The sequence below is a fragment of the Pipistrellus kuhlii genome, unplaced genomic scaffold, assembly GCF_014108245.1.
Source record: "Pipistrellus kuhlii isolate mPipKuh1 unplaced genomic scaffold, mPipKuh1.p scaffold_m20_p_2, whole genome shotgun sequence".
NCBI lineage: Eukaryota > Metazoa > Chordata > Mammalia > Chiroptera > Vespertilionidae > Pipistrellus > Pipistrellus kuhlii.
In genome coordinates, this window is record NW_023425515.1 from 103296808 (window position 1) to 103311405 (window position 14598).

Sequence of the window (14598 nt, forward strand, 5' to 3'; positions counted from 1 at the left end):
CTGGATAATTATATCAAAAATTAAAAAGTTCTATAAAACTATTGAGAAGTTAGAGTTTTAGGTACATAAGGCATTTTAAAACATATTCTCAAAATTTTACCTTTAGTGTGCACAAAACAAAGGTTCATCTTAGAACGTAAATGCAATCAGACCACCTGATGTGGGCGAGCTGTTGTCAAAGGCGGTGGCATGGCTCTGTGGTGGCGCTCTGCAGTGATAGTAAGTCGGCAGTAGAGGCAATGATCTCGATCCATCACAAACAAGCAGCTGAAAACTTCTAACAGCAGTGGACACATAAGTTCTATCACCCACTCTGGCTTATGTATTGGCCTTATACTTGAAAGTATTTTTCCATAAAAGACAGCAAATGTGGCCATTTGCCAGATACAAAATAACTGATACAGCAAATAAAACGAACAAGAAAATCACAGCATATTTCTAACTTTTTAATAACTTTTGCTTGTGATGGCCTTCTGTGATCTGGAACCTTTGTTTTACATAAAATTGGAGCTGAAAAGAGAGAGAGAGAAAATCATTTGATTGGTACAATATAAAATTAACTAAGAAATAAAAGTTATTAGAATCATTAGTTTTACAGCTTTTTCAGAAAGAGCAAATATATATGTAATGTCTATAGGATATCTAGTTATGGGACTTTGGAAAGAAAGAAAAAAAAAACAAAAACCACCAAACTCTATTTTCTTGAGGACAAATTCTGAAACTATGGGCTTGGACCTGATTTTGTCGTCAACAGCTCATACCAAAGATTCTCAAGTGGAGCAGGGTGATAATTTCCACGAGGTAAGTATAAACTGTCTTTCATATATGAAATATGGGGGAATCCAATTTTAGTAACACTGGATGATGATAAAAAGACAAAGTAAAAGGTCTCATAGCTTTGTAATAAAAAACAATACATTATATATATATATTATTATAATTCAATGCTTGAATAAACATAGCTATTATTCATCACATTATACTTTCTATGAACCAGGCACTGTGCTGGGCTCTGGGGATGGGTACAGCCATGAACAAAATAGATCCATGCCCTCATGGAGCATATGTTAAAAGTTCATACATGAGAATTCTTCTTTCTTCCCCCACAAAGCTATAAAATCCATAGGTCAATTAAATACACCAAAATCTTGTGGATATACTTCTCCACGGTTCAAAAATAGAAAGCTACCATGGATTAGCATCGTTTTCCTAACTATTGTCAAATGGAGTTACAGTGATCTGAAAATGCTCAGTTTGAAATCAGACCTGGTTTTGAAATCAACAATGGAAGATTTGCTCTGTGAGGACATAAAGAGGACAGATGCTGCTAGAGCAGAGATAGCTGGAGAAACAAAGGCAAAGCCCACAATGGAGAATTTGCAACAGGACAAACAGGCAAACTGACAAGGACATATTAAGTGGGAGAAATAAAACGAAGGATACAAAGTACAAAAGAGGAATAAAACCTTATTTTCTAAAACTTTGGTAATTTCGATTGTGACACATACCCCAACCTATAAGCCTTGAGAATATCATCCAAATGCTACTCATTCCGCCCCATTGTACTGGGACACTCTCTACCTTCCTCTGCATCATTGCGTCCACCTTTGGTTTCAAAAGCTCTGACATCAAAGCACAGGAGATCACATCGATAGCCTGGTTCCCTTATTAAAATAAAAATTCTCACAAAATCATTATCAGTAGAATTAAAATAAAGTGAACCTAAGAATTAGTATTTTAAAACTAAATATTATTTTACACCTATGATTGCACAAGAAAGCAGGCAGCTTCCAATTAGATGAGAAATTCAATGTAACTACAATGGTAGGTCAGCAGCGTATTAGAGCCACGGGCTTGGCTATAAAATAAGAACAGCCGACTTTCCCCCCCAGGTAATTGATGTGTTTTACATTGTGATGTGTTTTTATTTCATTCATTCATTTTGCCAAATATTTAATGAGCACCTAACATGTGCAAGGTGCTGCAGTAGATGCTAGGGAAGCAGGAGTGAACAAGAAGTTGACCACAGGAGGCAGACAAGGAAAAGGAAACAGACAGGAGCACAATAAAGATCAAAGAGGGCAATGAGAGGGAGAGGGAAGGGGCAAGGCTACCCGAGGTGGGTGGCTGGAGATGGCTTACTTCTTACGGTCCTTGTCCTTCTTCAGGTTGCTGCCCATAAAGGTCTGGTTCTGGTATATCTCAGAAGTAGCTTTCTTTTTAGAGAAAGAGATTATTTCTTCTTCCAAAAGTCTTCTTTTCTCCTCAAGCTTCATTCTCTCTTCTTGGTGAACTCTTTTGAGGTGCTCAAATTTGGCTTGCAGCTGGGAAACAAGGTGTAGCACTTAGCAGTGACACAGAATGGCTGCAGCTGGGCAGGGGTGTCCTCCCGCTTTGAGCACGCTACTACTTCCCGCTAACAGACACAACATATGCACAAGCCAGCAGGTGCACAGGGCTGTCCACCTACCCAGAGCACACTGCTAATTCATGCTAACGGACACAGCATCTGCACAAGCTGCCTGGTGGCTCAAGTTCGTTCTTCAGAAAAAATTGAACTATGAATTTGCCTTAGCAACTTTAACTTTAAGTAAGTTTAAAAACAAAAAATGCATGAACAAAAATAATGAAAAACCATAGCCTCAGGAACAAATCTGTTTTTAAAATACGACCTTTTCTTGCTCTAGTTTCTCCACAAAGCCTCTTCAATTAGATTTTCTAAAATCCATGCTTAATAAAAGTAAGGAACACAAATTACAGAAGCAAGTTATAAAAAAGGAAAAAGAAAACCTTATTTTTAAAATAAAGTTATCATTTGTAGCAAGACAGTTGTTAAAAGTTATACTGAAAAATCTGTTTGGAAAGTTAAATTGCCAATTAAAATTAAGAACCTCAAAAATCGATTCTATTTTTCCACAGTCATTGACCTTCTTGAAATTTAATAGCAACTAAATCAAGAAACCCTAAATTTAGGGTTTGATAGCAACTAAATCAAGAAACTCTAAATTCAGAGAAATAATACTGTAGACTGTATCCCATAGTGGAAAAACATAGCCTGTGTCTCATAGAAATAAAGTAAAACCATAAATTTATTCTGAATAACTCAATGCAGCCATAAAAACGAGTTTTAAAAACATTTATAATATTATAACACGAGGTTTCCCTGGTTAGTTGGTGTTAATCTGAAAACAAATCTGGGCACTTCAGTAGATTCCACATGAATCTACTGTGTGCTGTGTATACAAGCATAGCATTCTAAATCTCGATTAAAAAAAGATACCTTTTCTTTTCTAATCTTCTAACCTGGTGAAACAAATGTTAAATTAGTCTTTTTAGTTTTAGGTAGCAACCTAGCATTCAATGAAAAGTAAAACTTGGCTTCCAAAAAGATGGCATATAATAGCTGAGGAGACAGAAATACTCTACTAGCAACCAGAGGCTGAGGGTAGAAACCAGAGAGAGCTAAACCCCACCCTAATAAACAGTAAATGTCCCAAATATGGAGCAGTGTGTCCTGAGCCAGGAAACCCGACAGAGACCTGAGACAGAGGCAGGAGAAGCTGAAATAGGAGAGGAGCCTGCTGACCTCAGATCCTTTCTGAGGGGGCCATTTCAGAGAAGCACAGTGCTTGCTGCTTTCTAGCTTATTAAATGGTCCTGCTTCTATAAAAAGGTGTGTGTGTGAGTGCACAAGTGTTTACAGGGCGGAACTCATCCAGTTGTCACTCCCGCCAGTGGTGTAAAGTCTGCAGCTCTCTGAGCACATGTGGGTCCCCTGTAAATATGGGAGAGGAGTGGCATGGCGGCTGAAACAGAAACTGAGGCTGGAGGGGCAGATGTGTATTATGTGAACAGAGTCAGAGAACTCTGATTACTTAAATGGGTTCTTAATAAACCTACATCAATATCTTAAAAGTTTTACATATAGAGTGCTTCATATTTCATTCATGAGGTTGAGAAAAATTCCAGAAAAACTGTAACAAGAAAAATGTTTTAAAAGGGGGGGAGTGGGAAAGGTGTGAATGAGACCATTATTCATATTATGTGGCATTCACAGCTTTAATAGCAACAATCTATTCCATGAACATGAAGCACTCACTCACAGTTCCATTATTCACTGCAGTATGCATTTACTCAAACGTACTTTCAAATACTAATCAAAAGTTAAAAACCAGTACACTTTTTGTGCTCCTGATAACTACTAAACAATGCTCTTAAGACTACCACCAATACAGTACATTGCTATATCTTTTGTCAATATTATTTCTAAGAATGTCATACATTCTGATGTTCAATGGTCCTTTTAAAGTTATAAATTCTTAGAAACAAATGCTAAAGACAGCATTCCTCTTTGATTTAACTAGATTATCCTTACTGTGAGTTTTGTGCCTCCCAGTGGCCTTTTTGCCATGACTGCAAGGCGAGCTGCCTGTGTTCACTGAGAAGTCACCTTGGGCCTCAGCTCCTGGCTGCACCTATGGTGAAGCCCTCTTTCCTGCCCTGTATTGTAAGTCTTCTTCCTACACTCTCATGTTCAGGATTACAATGCAGTTATATTTTTACTGGAAATCATATAGAAGACTTTTGCAAATAAGGCCTAAATTAAATGAAATATTAACAAAGTAGAATTATATATAAAATGGGAAAGTAGTAATGATATAATGATGGTTATGTGCTTTGAGGGATAAAAACTGTACTTTTTCTTGTGCGGGAAAAGGAATATGAAATCTGTATATTATACATAATATGCCTCATTAGTACATTCAGAATGATGTAATAAAGATGTAAGAAAGATAACATTCAGACAGTATCTTGAGATAACATTTGTTTTGTTCATCTCCCCACTCCCGTTGTCTAATTTCATGTTTACAGCATTTTCAATAAGCTATATAATAAAATCCAGTTTTATACAAAAGATAAATTAAGAGGTAATTATTTTATAACATCATTGACAAGGATATTTTAAACAACAAGGTCTCCTAATATGGGGTTAAGTAATGTTTTGGGTTACCAAAATTATCTTTTTATTATTGACTGCCAGTATCTTAGTGACATAACTTTGACATAACTAAAAGATTGGCAGCCAAGTATTGGGATCACATACCCCAGTTTATCCTGAAGAGACTTGGTTTACACCTACCTATTGCCCCAGTGTAATTATTAATAAGCCTCCTTTCCCTCTAAAACCATCGTAATTAAGGCAATAACGTATTCTGTCTTCCTCAGCCCTGGAATAGATGATTCTAGTGTCAAGGAGTGATGATGATTGATTAAATGCCCTTCTTCAGCAGACTGACCGTTCTCTATCAAGTATCAATAACAGCATGAAAAGTGGTCATGAGGCAACTTGTAATACTAAAAAACAGGCTAGTAATCTGTCTCTAAAACTATGTAACTAAAAGTTTAGAACTCCTGTGACAACTCCATGGTGCCTTAGTTTCAAATTAACTTTGTTTTTTTAATATATACTCTTAAGCACTTGAATCAAAAATAAAACTTTACAAAGCACCTAACAAACAGAATTCCTCTTTTTCTCTTAATCATTTGGTCACCTGAATTTTTGAGAGAGAGATGGTCACCTGAATTTTTAATATCCTTTTAGATACTAAACATTTAAGCAAAATATTCTTATGTGGGATTTTAAAAATTAAAACTTATCTATAAACCACTTTTACAACTTCTCTCCTCACTGGAGAAACTATGATATATGAGAAACTCTTGAAAGAATTTTACTGTACTACTATCTTAAAGATGAATCCACTAATTAAAAGGAAAACCAGCATCCTTATTTCCTATTCATTACAACTCCTTCCTCCTCAATATTTGTATTTTAAAATAGCTACAAAGTAGAGACTTTGTAAAAAGAAATAGAACACCCAAATGCATTGAGACCTGTGATTTAATTCTGGTTCAAAACAAAAACAAAAGTCACCAAATAAAAAGAAATAATAATAGACAATCTTGAGACAATTGGGGAAATTTGAATATGGATTAGAGATTAGGAAAGATTATGGCATTCCTATTAATATTCTTACGTGTAAATTGGTACTATGATTATGAAGAAAAATACACCTACGTAAGCTTCAGAGATGCACGCTGGTGTGCCTAAAGTGCCATGATGTTTCAATCAGTGTTCAGATGATGGGGGGGGTGGGGGTGGGGAATAAACATGTGTGTACATACACACGTATACCTGCACACACACACGTGCACATACACACGTAAAATAAAAATGGCAAAATGTTCCCTGCTAAATCTAGGTGTGGGAGGGACACGGTGTACTCTATATTCACTTTTCTATTATCTGAACTTTTCAAAAGAAAAGTCCAAAATTCAAATTATAAATAGGATATATTAGATTATTATTTTACAAAACCATTTACTATTTAAATACTAAGTACTATAAGTGTACTTGACATAATAAATTTGTTAAATTAATTACAAATAACTCTTCAGGGATTCTTGTGTTATCAAGTTCACTTGTATTAACATTTCTGTCTTCTCCTAGAAATTTATTTTTGCAGCTCACCCTTTTTGAGTCTCATTTGAAAATGCGGCCATTTACTTAAAAGTAGCCACTGCAATTAGGTCTATAGATCTATAGTAAATAGCTTAACAAATAAAATTAAAATTGTTGCTTGAAGAATGAGAAGCAAACAAAACTAAAGGAATTCACCACCGATGTTTAGCTGTACCAAAGGTCATTTAGACCAAAGGTCATCTAAGCTCTTAAAAAAGACTTTAGCAGGCCAGAGCTACACCATTTCTGGCTCCTGGTTAAGACACTTAAAACACTTCTTAGTAAACTGCTGTATTACAAGTCCTTGGTAAGCCACTTCTAAAGGATGACCATTTTCTCATAATGGCCAAAATTATTTGATTTCAGACTATGATTTTTTAAAAGACTACGTAGGTGTTAAAATAGCTAGTTTTTAAAGAATAACAAGTCTCCAAATGCATCTCAACGAAATTCTTGAGATAAATCCCCCAAATTAATAGGACACCTAAAAAATGCAAATCCCAACAAACTAGTGTACTTGCCTCTCTTTCAGCTTCTTTTAGTATGGCTTCTTTCTCCTTCACCCGCTGCACAAACATCTGCTTCATTTCTTCTTCCTTCCTCTGACGTTCCCCATAAATTTGGTGTCTTTTGGCTTCATAGGTCTCTTGAAGACTAAAAAGTTTTTATAGTACTCTCATGTTAAAAATGTGTTGTTAACAAACTTGCAAAAATTCAAATATCTCAGAAGTCTCATAACTATAACAAGTACGAATATCTTCCCACATACAGTAACCCAAAACATGAGATTTCCCATAGCAGGAAACATACAAAGCCACAATGCTACAGCTAATAGAGAGCACTAGATTTGAAAACTGCTTTATCAAATCCTTCACAGTAAGTACTAATATTTTGCCTCAAAGGAATCCCTTTCAATCTTTGTTAATTGGCATTACTATGTCTGGAAACCTCCAAGTCCTGACGTCATCTCTGATTCTTCCCTTGTTCTTATCTCCATATCTGATCATCAAGGCCTGTGACCCTGGAACATCATTTAAAAGCAGTCTTCTTTTGATTTCTACAGCTATCCTGTTACAGGCCAACTTGATCTCTGTGATTTTCTGTCTTTACTACTGCACTAATATCCTAATTGATCTCTGAGCTTTTAGTTCTCCTTTCTTGAACCTTGTTCTTCTAGCCACTCCTAAGAATTTTTTCATCAAAATCACAGAGCTCACTACCCTTTCCTCTGCATTAGAGTTATCTACAGAATAAAGTCCCACCTCCTTCAGAGAACACTTAAGGAACTTCACAATGTGACCTAATTCCACCTTTCCAGATTCATTTCTTCCAAACAAACCCCCTTAGGTCCCAGCCATTTCATTGTGTTCGTATATGTTCATTTAATGATAGAAATTGTCAGGATGTAGAGGCAAATTTAACAGAGCAGAGCAAGGACTATCCAAAAAAAAAAAAAAAAAAAAAGTGATAAATTGCCTTGGGTTAGGGTTAGGGTTGCTCAGTGGTTGGAGCGTTGGCCTGTGCACAGAAGGTCTCTGGTTGGATTCTCAGTCAAAGGCACAAACCTGGGTTGCAAGTTAGATCCTGGCCCTAGTTGGGGCTCTTGTGGAGGTGGACTATTGTTGTTTCTCTCTCTTTCTCTCTTCTCCTCTCACCTTCCTTTCCACTCTCTCTAAAAAGAAATAGGAGGAAATGTGATAAATTAAGAAATTTTAGGAAAAGAACCCAAGTCAGTACTTCCAGAAGGACCAAGCATGTTTTTGGTCCTATTCAGTATAACAGTATACAACTGATTTCTTGGGTTTTTTGTTTTGTTTTGTTTTGTTTTTTAACTTTTACAAATTGATTTTAGAAAGTGAGGGAGAGAAAATCATTGCACATCTAGAGGATGCTCCACCATTATGGTTAAAGAAAAAAAAAAAAGGAAATAATTTTTCCAATTTAAAATACTATACCTAGATAAGTAAATATTTTAAGTATAGAATTCTATAAGTTTAAGGAAAAATAAAGAAATGTTGCATAGTAGTTACCAAGGTTGCCAGTGAATGTGTGGTATGCATAACAGGCATTCCAAGGAAGACCAGATCTTGAACACTGTCTGAGAGCGTGGATAGACCTGGAGAGCACCATGCTCAGTGAAATAAGCCAGTAAGAGAATGACAAATATCATGTGATTTTACTCATATGTGGAATCCAAAGAACAAAATAAACTAACAAAATAGAACTAGAGTCATAGATATGGAGAAGAGACTGACAGCTGTTAGATGGGAGGGGGAGAAGGGGCTGGGTGAAAAAAGTGAAGGGATTAAACAAAAACAACAAACATAGACAACACTATGGTGAAGGCCCAGGGAAAGGGAAATGTAAAGAGGTGGGAGAGGGTAAAGGGAGGGAGGATAAATAGTAGCGGAAAGAGCCCTGACTTTGGGTAAAAAACACACAATACAATGTACAGATGATGTATACTTGAAACCTACATAATTTTATTAACAAATTTTACCCCAATAAAAATTACAGAGTAAAGCTTATAAATGTACAAAATGCTCTAAATAACCATATAAGTGCTTCAAATTCAAAGAGGCATTTTAGTTTTTAACAGTTTTCTTGTTTTTCTGTTTGTTCTGGTCGTATTTTAAAGAAGCCTCTAAATCTATCAGGTTACTTTCACCATTTTCAGAAACCTCACCACATTTTGCTGGTCCTACACTGGGCTGGTAGCCCGTTCCTCCCTTCCTCCCTTCCTCCCTTCCTCCCTTCCTCCCTTCCTCCCTTCCTCCCTTCCTCCCTTCCTTCCTTCCTTCCTTCCTTCCCTACCCAGCATAAAGACCTAACATCTGTTTAATAGCTGTTAGCAGCAAGGTACTTTCTTGGTTTCCTTTCAGTAATTCCGTGGCAACTAAGGGCAACCGGTAAGAACAAGCATTAATACTCTGCTTTACAGTAAAGAAAACTAAAGCTCAGAGGGAAATCTGCTCAAAGTAACACAGTTGGGATACAAACCAGAGCCAATCTGCTTGAAAGCCATCCTAACCACCATGACTGAATGCACTGAAGTCTCAGCAAAAGATAACAGAGGTGGGTGCTCTACATGTCCACCTTACCACAGCTTTCCCACATGGACAATGTACATTATAAAGCTAACTGCAATACAGAAGTCTTTCAAAAGGCGGCAAAGAACCCTTCAGGGCTTAAAGAAAATGGTTTATAAAGTTGAAAACCAAACAAGAAAATTCTCAGATGCTCATGTTCACCAAGAAAACCATTGCAGTCCCTGCACTGTGCTCCATGTCAGTCCTGGTCCTCATAAACCTGATGGGCTTTTTCCATTTCTATTGTCGACTAAATACTTACAAGTTCACTATTTACTTATTGACACTTAAAAAGAGACAAAACTGTATGGCACAAAAGATTATGTCAAACACTTAGGCAAGTCAAAAATACTAGTAAACCTTCCACTCAAACTTTAGGCCTCACACACTTCAAGGACAGTGATTTGTATGCATATGTTAAAGGTGATTAACTGTAGGAGCAAGACTGGTTATGTCCATCTAAAATAACTTGGGGATTTAAATAGGTTTATAAAAGCACTAGAGGACTGGTGCATGAAATTCATGCACGGGGGATGGGGTGGGGTGGAGAGGGGGGAGGGTGTCCCTCAGCTCAACCTGTACCCTTCCAATCTGGGATCCCCCTCACAATCCAGGACTGCTGGCTGCCAACCACTCACCTGCCTGCCTGCCTTATTGTCCCTAACTGCTTCTGCCTGTGAGCTTGATCCCTTAACCATTTCCCTGATCAACACCTAACTGCTCCTCTGCCATCCCAATTGCCCTTACTGCCCTTCCCTGCCAACCTGGTCATCCCTAATTGCCCTCCCCTGCCGAATTGGTTGCCCCTGATTGCCCTCCCCTGCAGGCTTGGTCATCACCCCTAACTGCCCTTCACTGCTGAGCTGGTTGTCCCAAACTGCTCTCCCCTACAGGACTGGTCCATCCCAACTGCCCTCCTCTGCAGGCCTGGGTCATCCCTAACTGCCCTCCCTGCTGGCCTAGTCACCCTAACTGACCTCCCCTGCAGGCCTGGTTGCCCCTAACTGCTCTCCTCTGAGGGCCTGGCTGCCCCCAACTGTCCTCCCCTACAAGCCTGCTCCATCCCACTGCCCTCCTTCGCAGGCCTGGTCACCCCCAACTGCCCTCCCTTGCTGGTTTGGTCCCCTCCCCCCCCAACTGCTATCTTTTTTTTTTTTTTTTAATATATTTTATTGATTTTTTACAGAGAGGAGGAGAGAGGGATAGAGAGCTGAGAGAGAAACATCGACCAGCTGCGTCCTGCACACCCCCCATTGGGGATGCGCCCGCAACCAATGTACATGCCCTTGACCAGAATCGAACCCGAGACCCCTCAGTCCGCAGACCGACGCTCCACCACTGAGCCAAACCGGTTTCGGCCCAACTGCTATCTTGTTGGCGGCAATCTTTGACCACATGTTGGCTATCTTGTGGTGACCATATTTGAACAGATGGGGGTGGCCATCTTGTGTGTTGAAGTGATGGTCAATTTGCAATATTACCTCTTTATTATATAGGTTGTTTCATACAGCTTAAATAATTGAAGATCTGTTAATTAAGATGCTAAGAATATAATGCCAATTACTTGAACTTCATAATAAACAGATAATCAGTGCAGACAGATTAGATCACTAACTATGATCTGGCAGAAAGACTCAATAAATGTAAATGAAAAACAAGCTAAAGCAGTATTCATGAAGAGGGCTAGTAAACAGAAAGAAAGGCCATCCTAAAAGATTCATGTAACTAATTTTTAAACTTATATATACATACTAGAGACCCAGTGCACAAATTTGTACACAGGTGAGTGTCCTGTGGGGATCAGGCCAAAACCTGCAGTCCAATGCCGCCTGCAGCTTCTACCTGCTGCACCCACTCATTCTGGCCCCACTGTGCCTGCTGTAGGCTCACACCCAATCAGTCCCAGTCAGTAGAGGCTCGAGCCACCCCCACAATAATGCTTGCCAGCCATGCTTTTGGCGCCCTCCTGAGGTGGTGGCCTGCGGGATTGGGCCCAAACCGGCTCTCTGATATCCCCTGAGGGATCCTGGACTGCAAGAGGGCACAGCCCAGGCTCAGGAACCCACTGGTTCAAGATCAGGGCCTAGGAAGGACTGCGGGAGGGCTCCAGGGTGTGTCCAGCCCATCTCATTCAGTCCCGATTGGCCGGACCCCAACAGCAAGATAACCTACTGGTCAGAGCGTCTGCCCCCTCCATAGTAATTGCCTATCATAGTGACTGGTTGACCAGTTGACTGCCTGCCCCCTACTGGTCAGTGCACGTCATAGCAAGTGGTTGAGCGGCCTTAGCATATCATCAGCATACTAGACACCTGGTGCATAAAATTCTTGAACTGGGAAGGTGTCCCTCAGTCCAGCCTGCACCCTCTCTAATCTGGGACTCCTTGGGAGATGTCCGACTGCCGGTTTAGGACCTAATCTGGCCATCAGACATCCCTCTCATAATCTAGGACTGCTGCCTCCTAACCACTTGCCTGACTGCCTGCCTGATTGCCCCTAACTGCTTCTACCTACCAGCCTGATTGCCCCCTAACTGCTCCCCTGCTGGCCTGGTTGCCCCCAGCTTCCCTCCCCTACAGGCCTTGTTGCCCCTAAATGCCTTCCCCTGTAGGCCTGGTCCCTCCCAACTGCCCTCCCCTGCTGGCCTGTTCAACCCTAATTGGCCTCCCCTGCCAGCCATCTTGTGATGACAGAGGGTGGCCATTTTGTGATGATATGAAGGCACGAGGGCCACCAAGACTTTTATTAGTATAGATTATGCTTTGATTTGTTGAACAGTTGACTGGTCACCTGATAACTGGACACTTAGCATATTAGACACTTATTATATAGGACTAGGGGCCTAAGTGCATGAAATTTGTGCACAGGCTGGGGGGGAGGGAAGCAGGGTCCCTCAGCCCGGCCTGCACCCTCTCACAATCCAGGACCCCTTGGGGGATTGTCTGACTGCTGGTTTAGACCCAATCCCTTGGCCTAAACCAGCAGTCAGACATCCCTCTCACAATCTTGGACAGCTGGCTCCTAATGGCTCACCTGCCTGCTTGCCTGATCACCCCTAACGGCTTGGCTGCCTGCCTGATTGCCCCTAAACACTCTGCCTGACTGACTGACTGTAATTGCTTGCCTGCCTGCTTGATTGCCCCTGCCTTTGCCTGAGCCCCTACCACAGCGGCTTCATCTGGAAGGACGTCTGGATGGTCGTTTGGCTGTCCAGTCTATTTAGCATATTATGCTTTTATTATTATAGGTAATATTAAAGGACAGACTTACATGCCAACCAAATTATAGTGACTACTAGAAGTCTGGTGCATGAAACTCATGCATGGGTATAATCCCCAAGCTTGACTGGCAATTGAAGCATGAGCATCTGCTGTGGAAGAACAAGTCCCAGCTGACTCCTGGGCTCTGGGCATCACCTGGACCCCCAGACCCCCATGCGCCCCCCTCTGCCTGAGTCATGGGCCTGAGTCCCTGTGAGGAGAGGTGGTGAATGTGGCCAGACACTGCGGGCCGGGGTGCAGCATGGGCCTCTGGTGGGCAGCACACTCTTTCCCAGCCGGACTCGCAGACCACCTCTGGCGCAAACCCACAGGGAGCCAGACCAACCCCTGAAGTCCTGGAGGCTGCAGCCCCTTGCCAGGTGCCACAAGAGGTTGGTTGCCACCACTCATCCCGTTTCCCTGTCCCAGCCCGGGGCCCGGCTCAGATAGGGTAATCAGGGCCTGCCAGCCACTGGTCACCATCTGTGGAACGACTGGTCTGGGCCTGGCCCCCTGCCGGGCTCTCTCAGCACCTGGGCACCAGGCAGCGGCCCCACCCCCTGCCACCACTGCTGTTCGCCATCTGCGGGGCAATCAGGCTTGCACCTGCTCTACCATCCAGCGAGGATCTCACTCTTGTTGTGGCCCATCGGGACTGGCAGCGCCTCCATTGTCACCCGCTGCCTATGCCGTATTGCTGATGCCTGTCATGTACCAGGCCGCCCCCGGTGGTCAGTGCACGTTAGTTATAGCAAGTGATCAAACTCCCGATTGAGGAACTATTTGCATATTAGGTTTTTATTATATAGGATTGTTATGTACACCCCAAATTAAATGGGAAAATTTCCCCAGAAAATAGAATGTATTCAGTAATACATTCCTGAGATATCAGGCCATAATGAACTATGGAAGCTATATCAAATAATTTATCCACAGGTGAGAAGAGACATTCTGCTGCCCCTGACTTGAGAACTACAGTAGGAGATGCCTTCTGTCTTAAGGACAGTAGGCATGAAAAGGGCAGAGCCTTCCTTACACTGATATCTAGTTCTCTATTTTTCTTGCTTGTCCTCATGCAAGCAACCTACACTCACTGCTCTGTATCCAATCTATGTAACCTGGCCTTTGAAGAAACCCCCTTTCCCATTTCTCCATTCTTCATCTGGTTAATAAGCAGATATATCCCAAATGGACAAATGCTCAAGAAATGGTCTGAGCAGTCATTGACTCTGACTGCCCACCACCTGCCTATCTCCTTTTTAAATATTTTTATTGATTTCAGAGAGGAAGAGAGAGGGCGAGACAGAAACATCACTGATGAGAGAGAAACATTGATCAACTGCCACCTGCACACCCCTTACTGGTGATGAAGACCTCAACATGAACATGTGCCCTAATAAGGAATTGAACTGTGACCTCCTGGTTTATGGGTCCATGATCAACCACTAAGCCACACTAGCTGGGCTGCCTATCTCCTTTTGGTATCATTACTCTGATTCCCTTTTGGAGTGCCATGGGATATAGTCTGGCAGGACAATTAATCAGGTTCATCCCAACCTAAGCCAAAACATGCGTGCATGTCAAACTGGGCCTACTGAGCACTTCATAGCCCATCCCTGTAGTATCGATTGTTGAGCAGAGAATAAAAGGACTGGAAATGGTTTCAGTTCATTCATTTCACTCCCAGCACTAGAATAAAACTGGTTCTTATTGGTTCTAAATCAGTGGT

General features: G+C 41.1%; 1 protein-coding gene across 8 annotated transcripts in view; it reads right to left on the reverse strand.

Moving 5' to 3' along the window:
* Positions 1–433: 433 nt before the first annotated feature.
* SEPTIN10 (septin 10) overlaps positions 434–14598 on the reverse strand; it is an 80052-nt gene continuing 65887 nt past the window's right edge. For 5 of the 8 annotated variants that reach the window (XM_036447988.2, XM_036447992.2, XM_045584188.1 and 2 more), the window contains 3 exons: positions 7042–7174; positions 2143–2324; positions 434–510 (listed from right to left, as the gene is read on the reverse strand). In XM_036447988.2, the coding sequence (XP_036303881.1) occupies positions 495–510; positions 2143–2324; positions 7042–7174 (331 nt within the window). In that variant the 3' untranslated portion in view covers positions 434–494. Of the gene's footprint in view, positions 511–1065; positions 1665–2142; positions 2325–2654; positions 2943–2985; positions 3062–7041; positions 7175–14598 lie in introns of those variants that run through there. The other 3 variants (XM_036447993.2, XR_006742121.1, XM_045584187.1) reach the window with 3 other exon arrangements.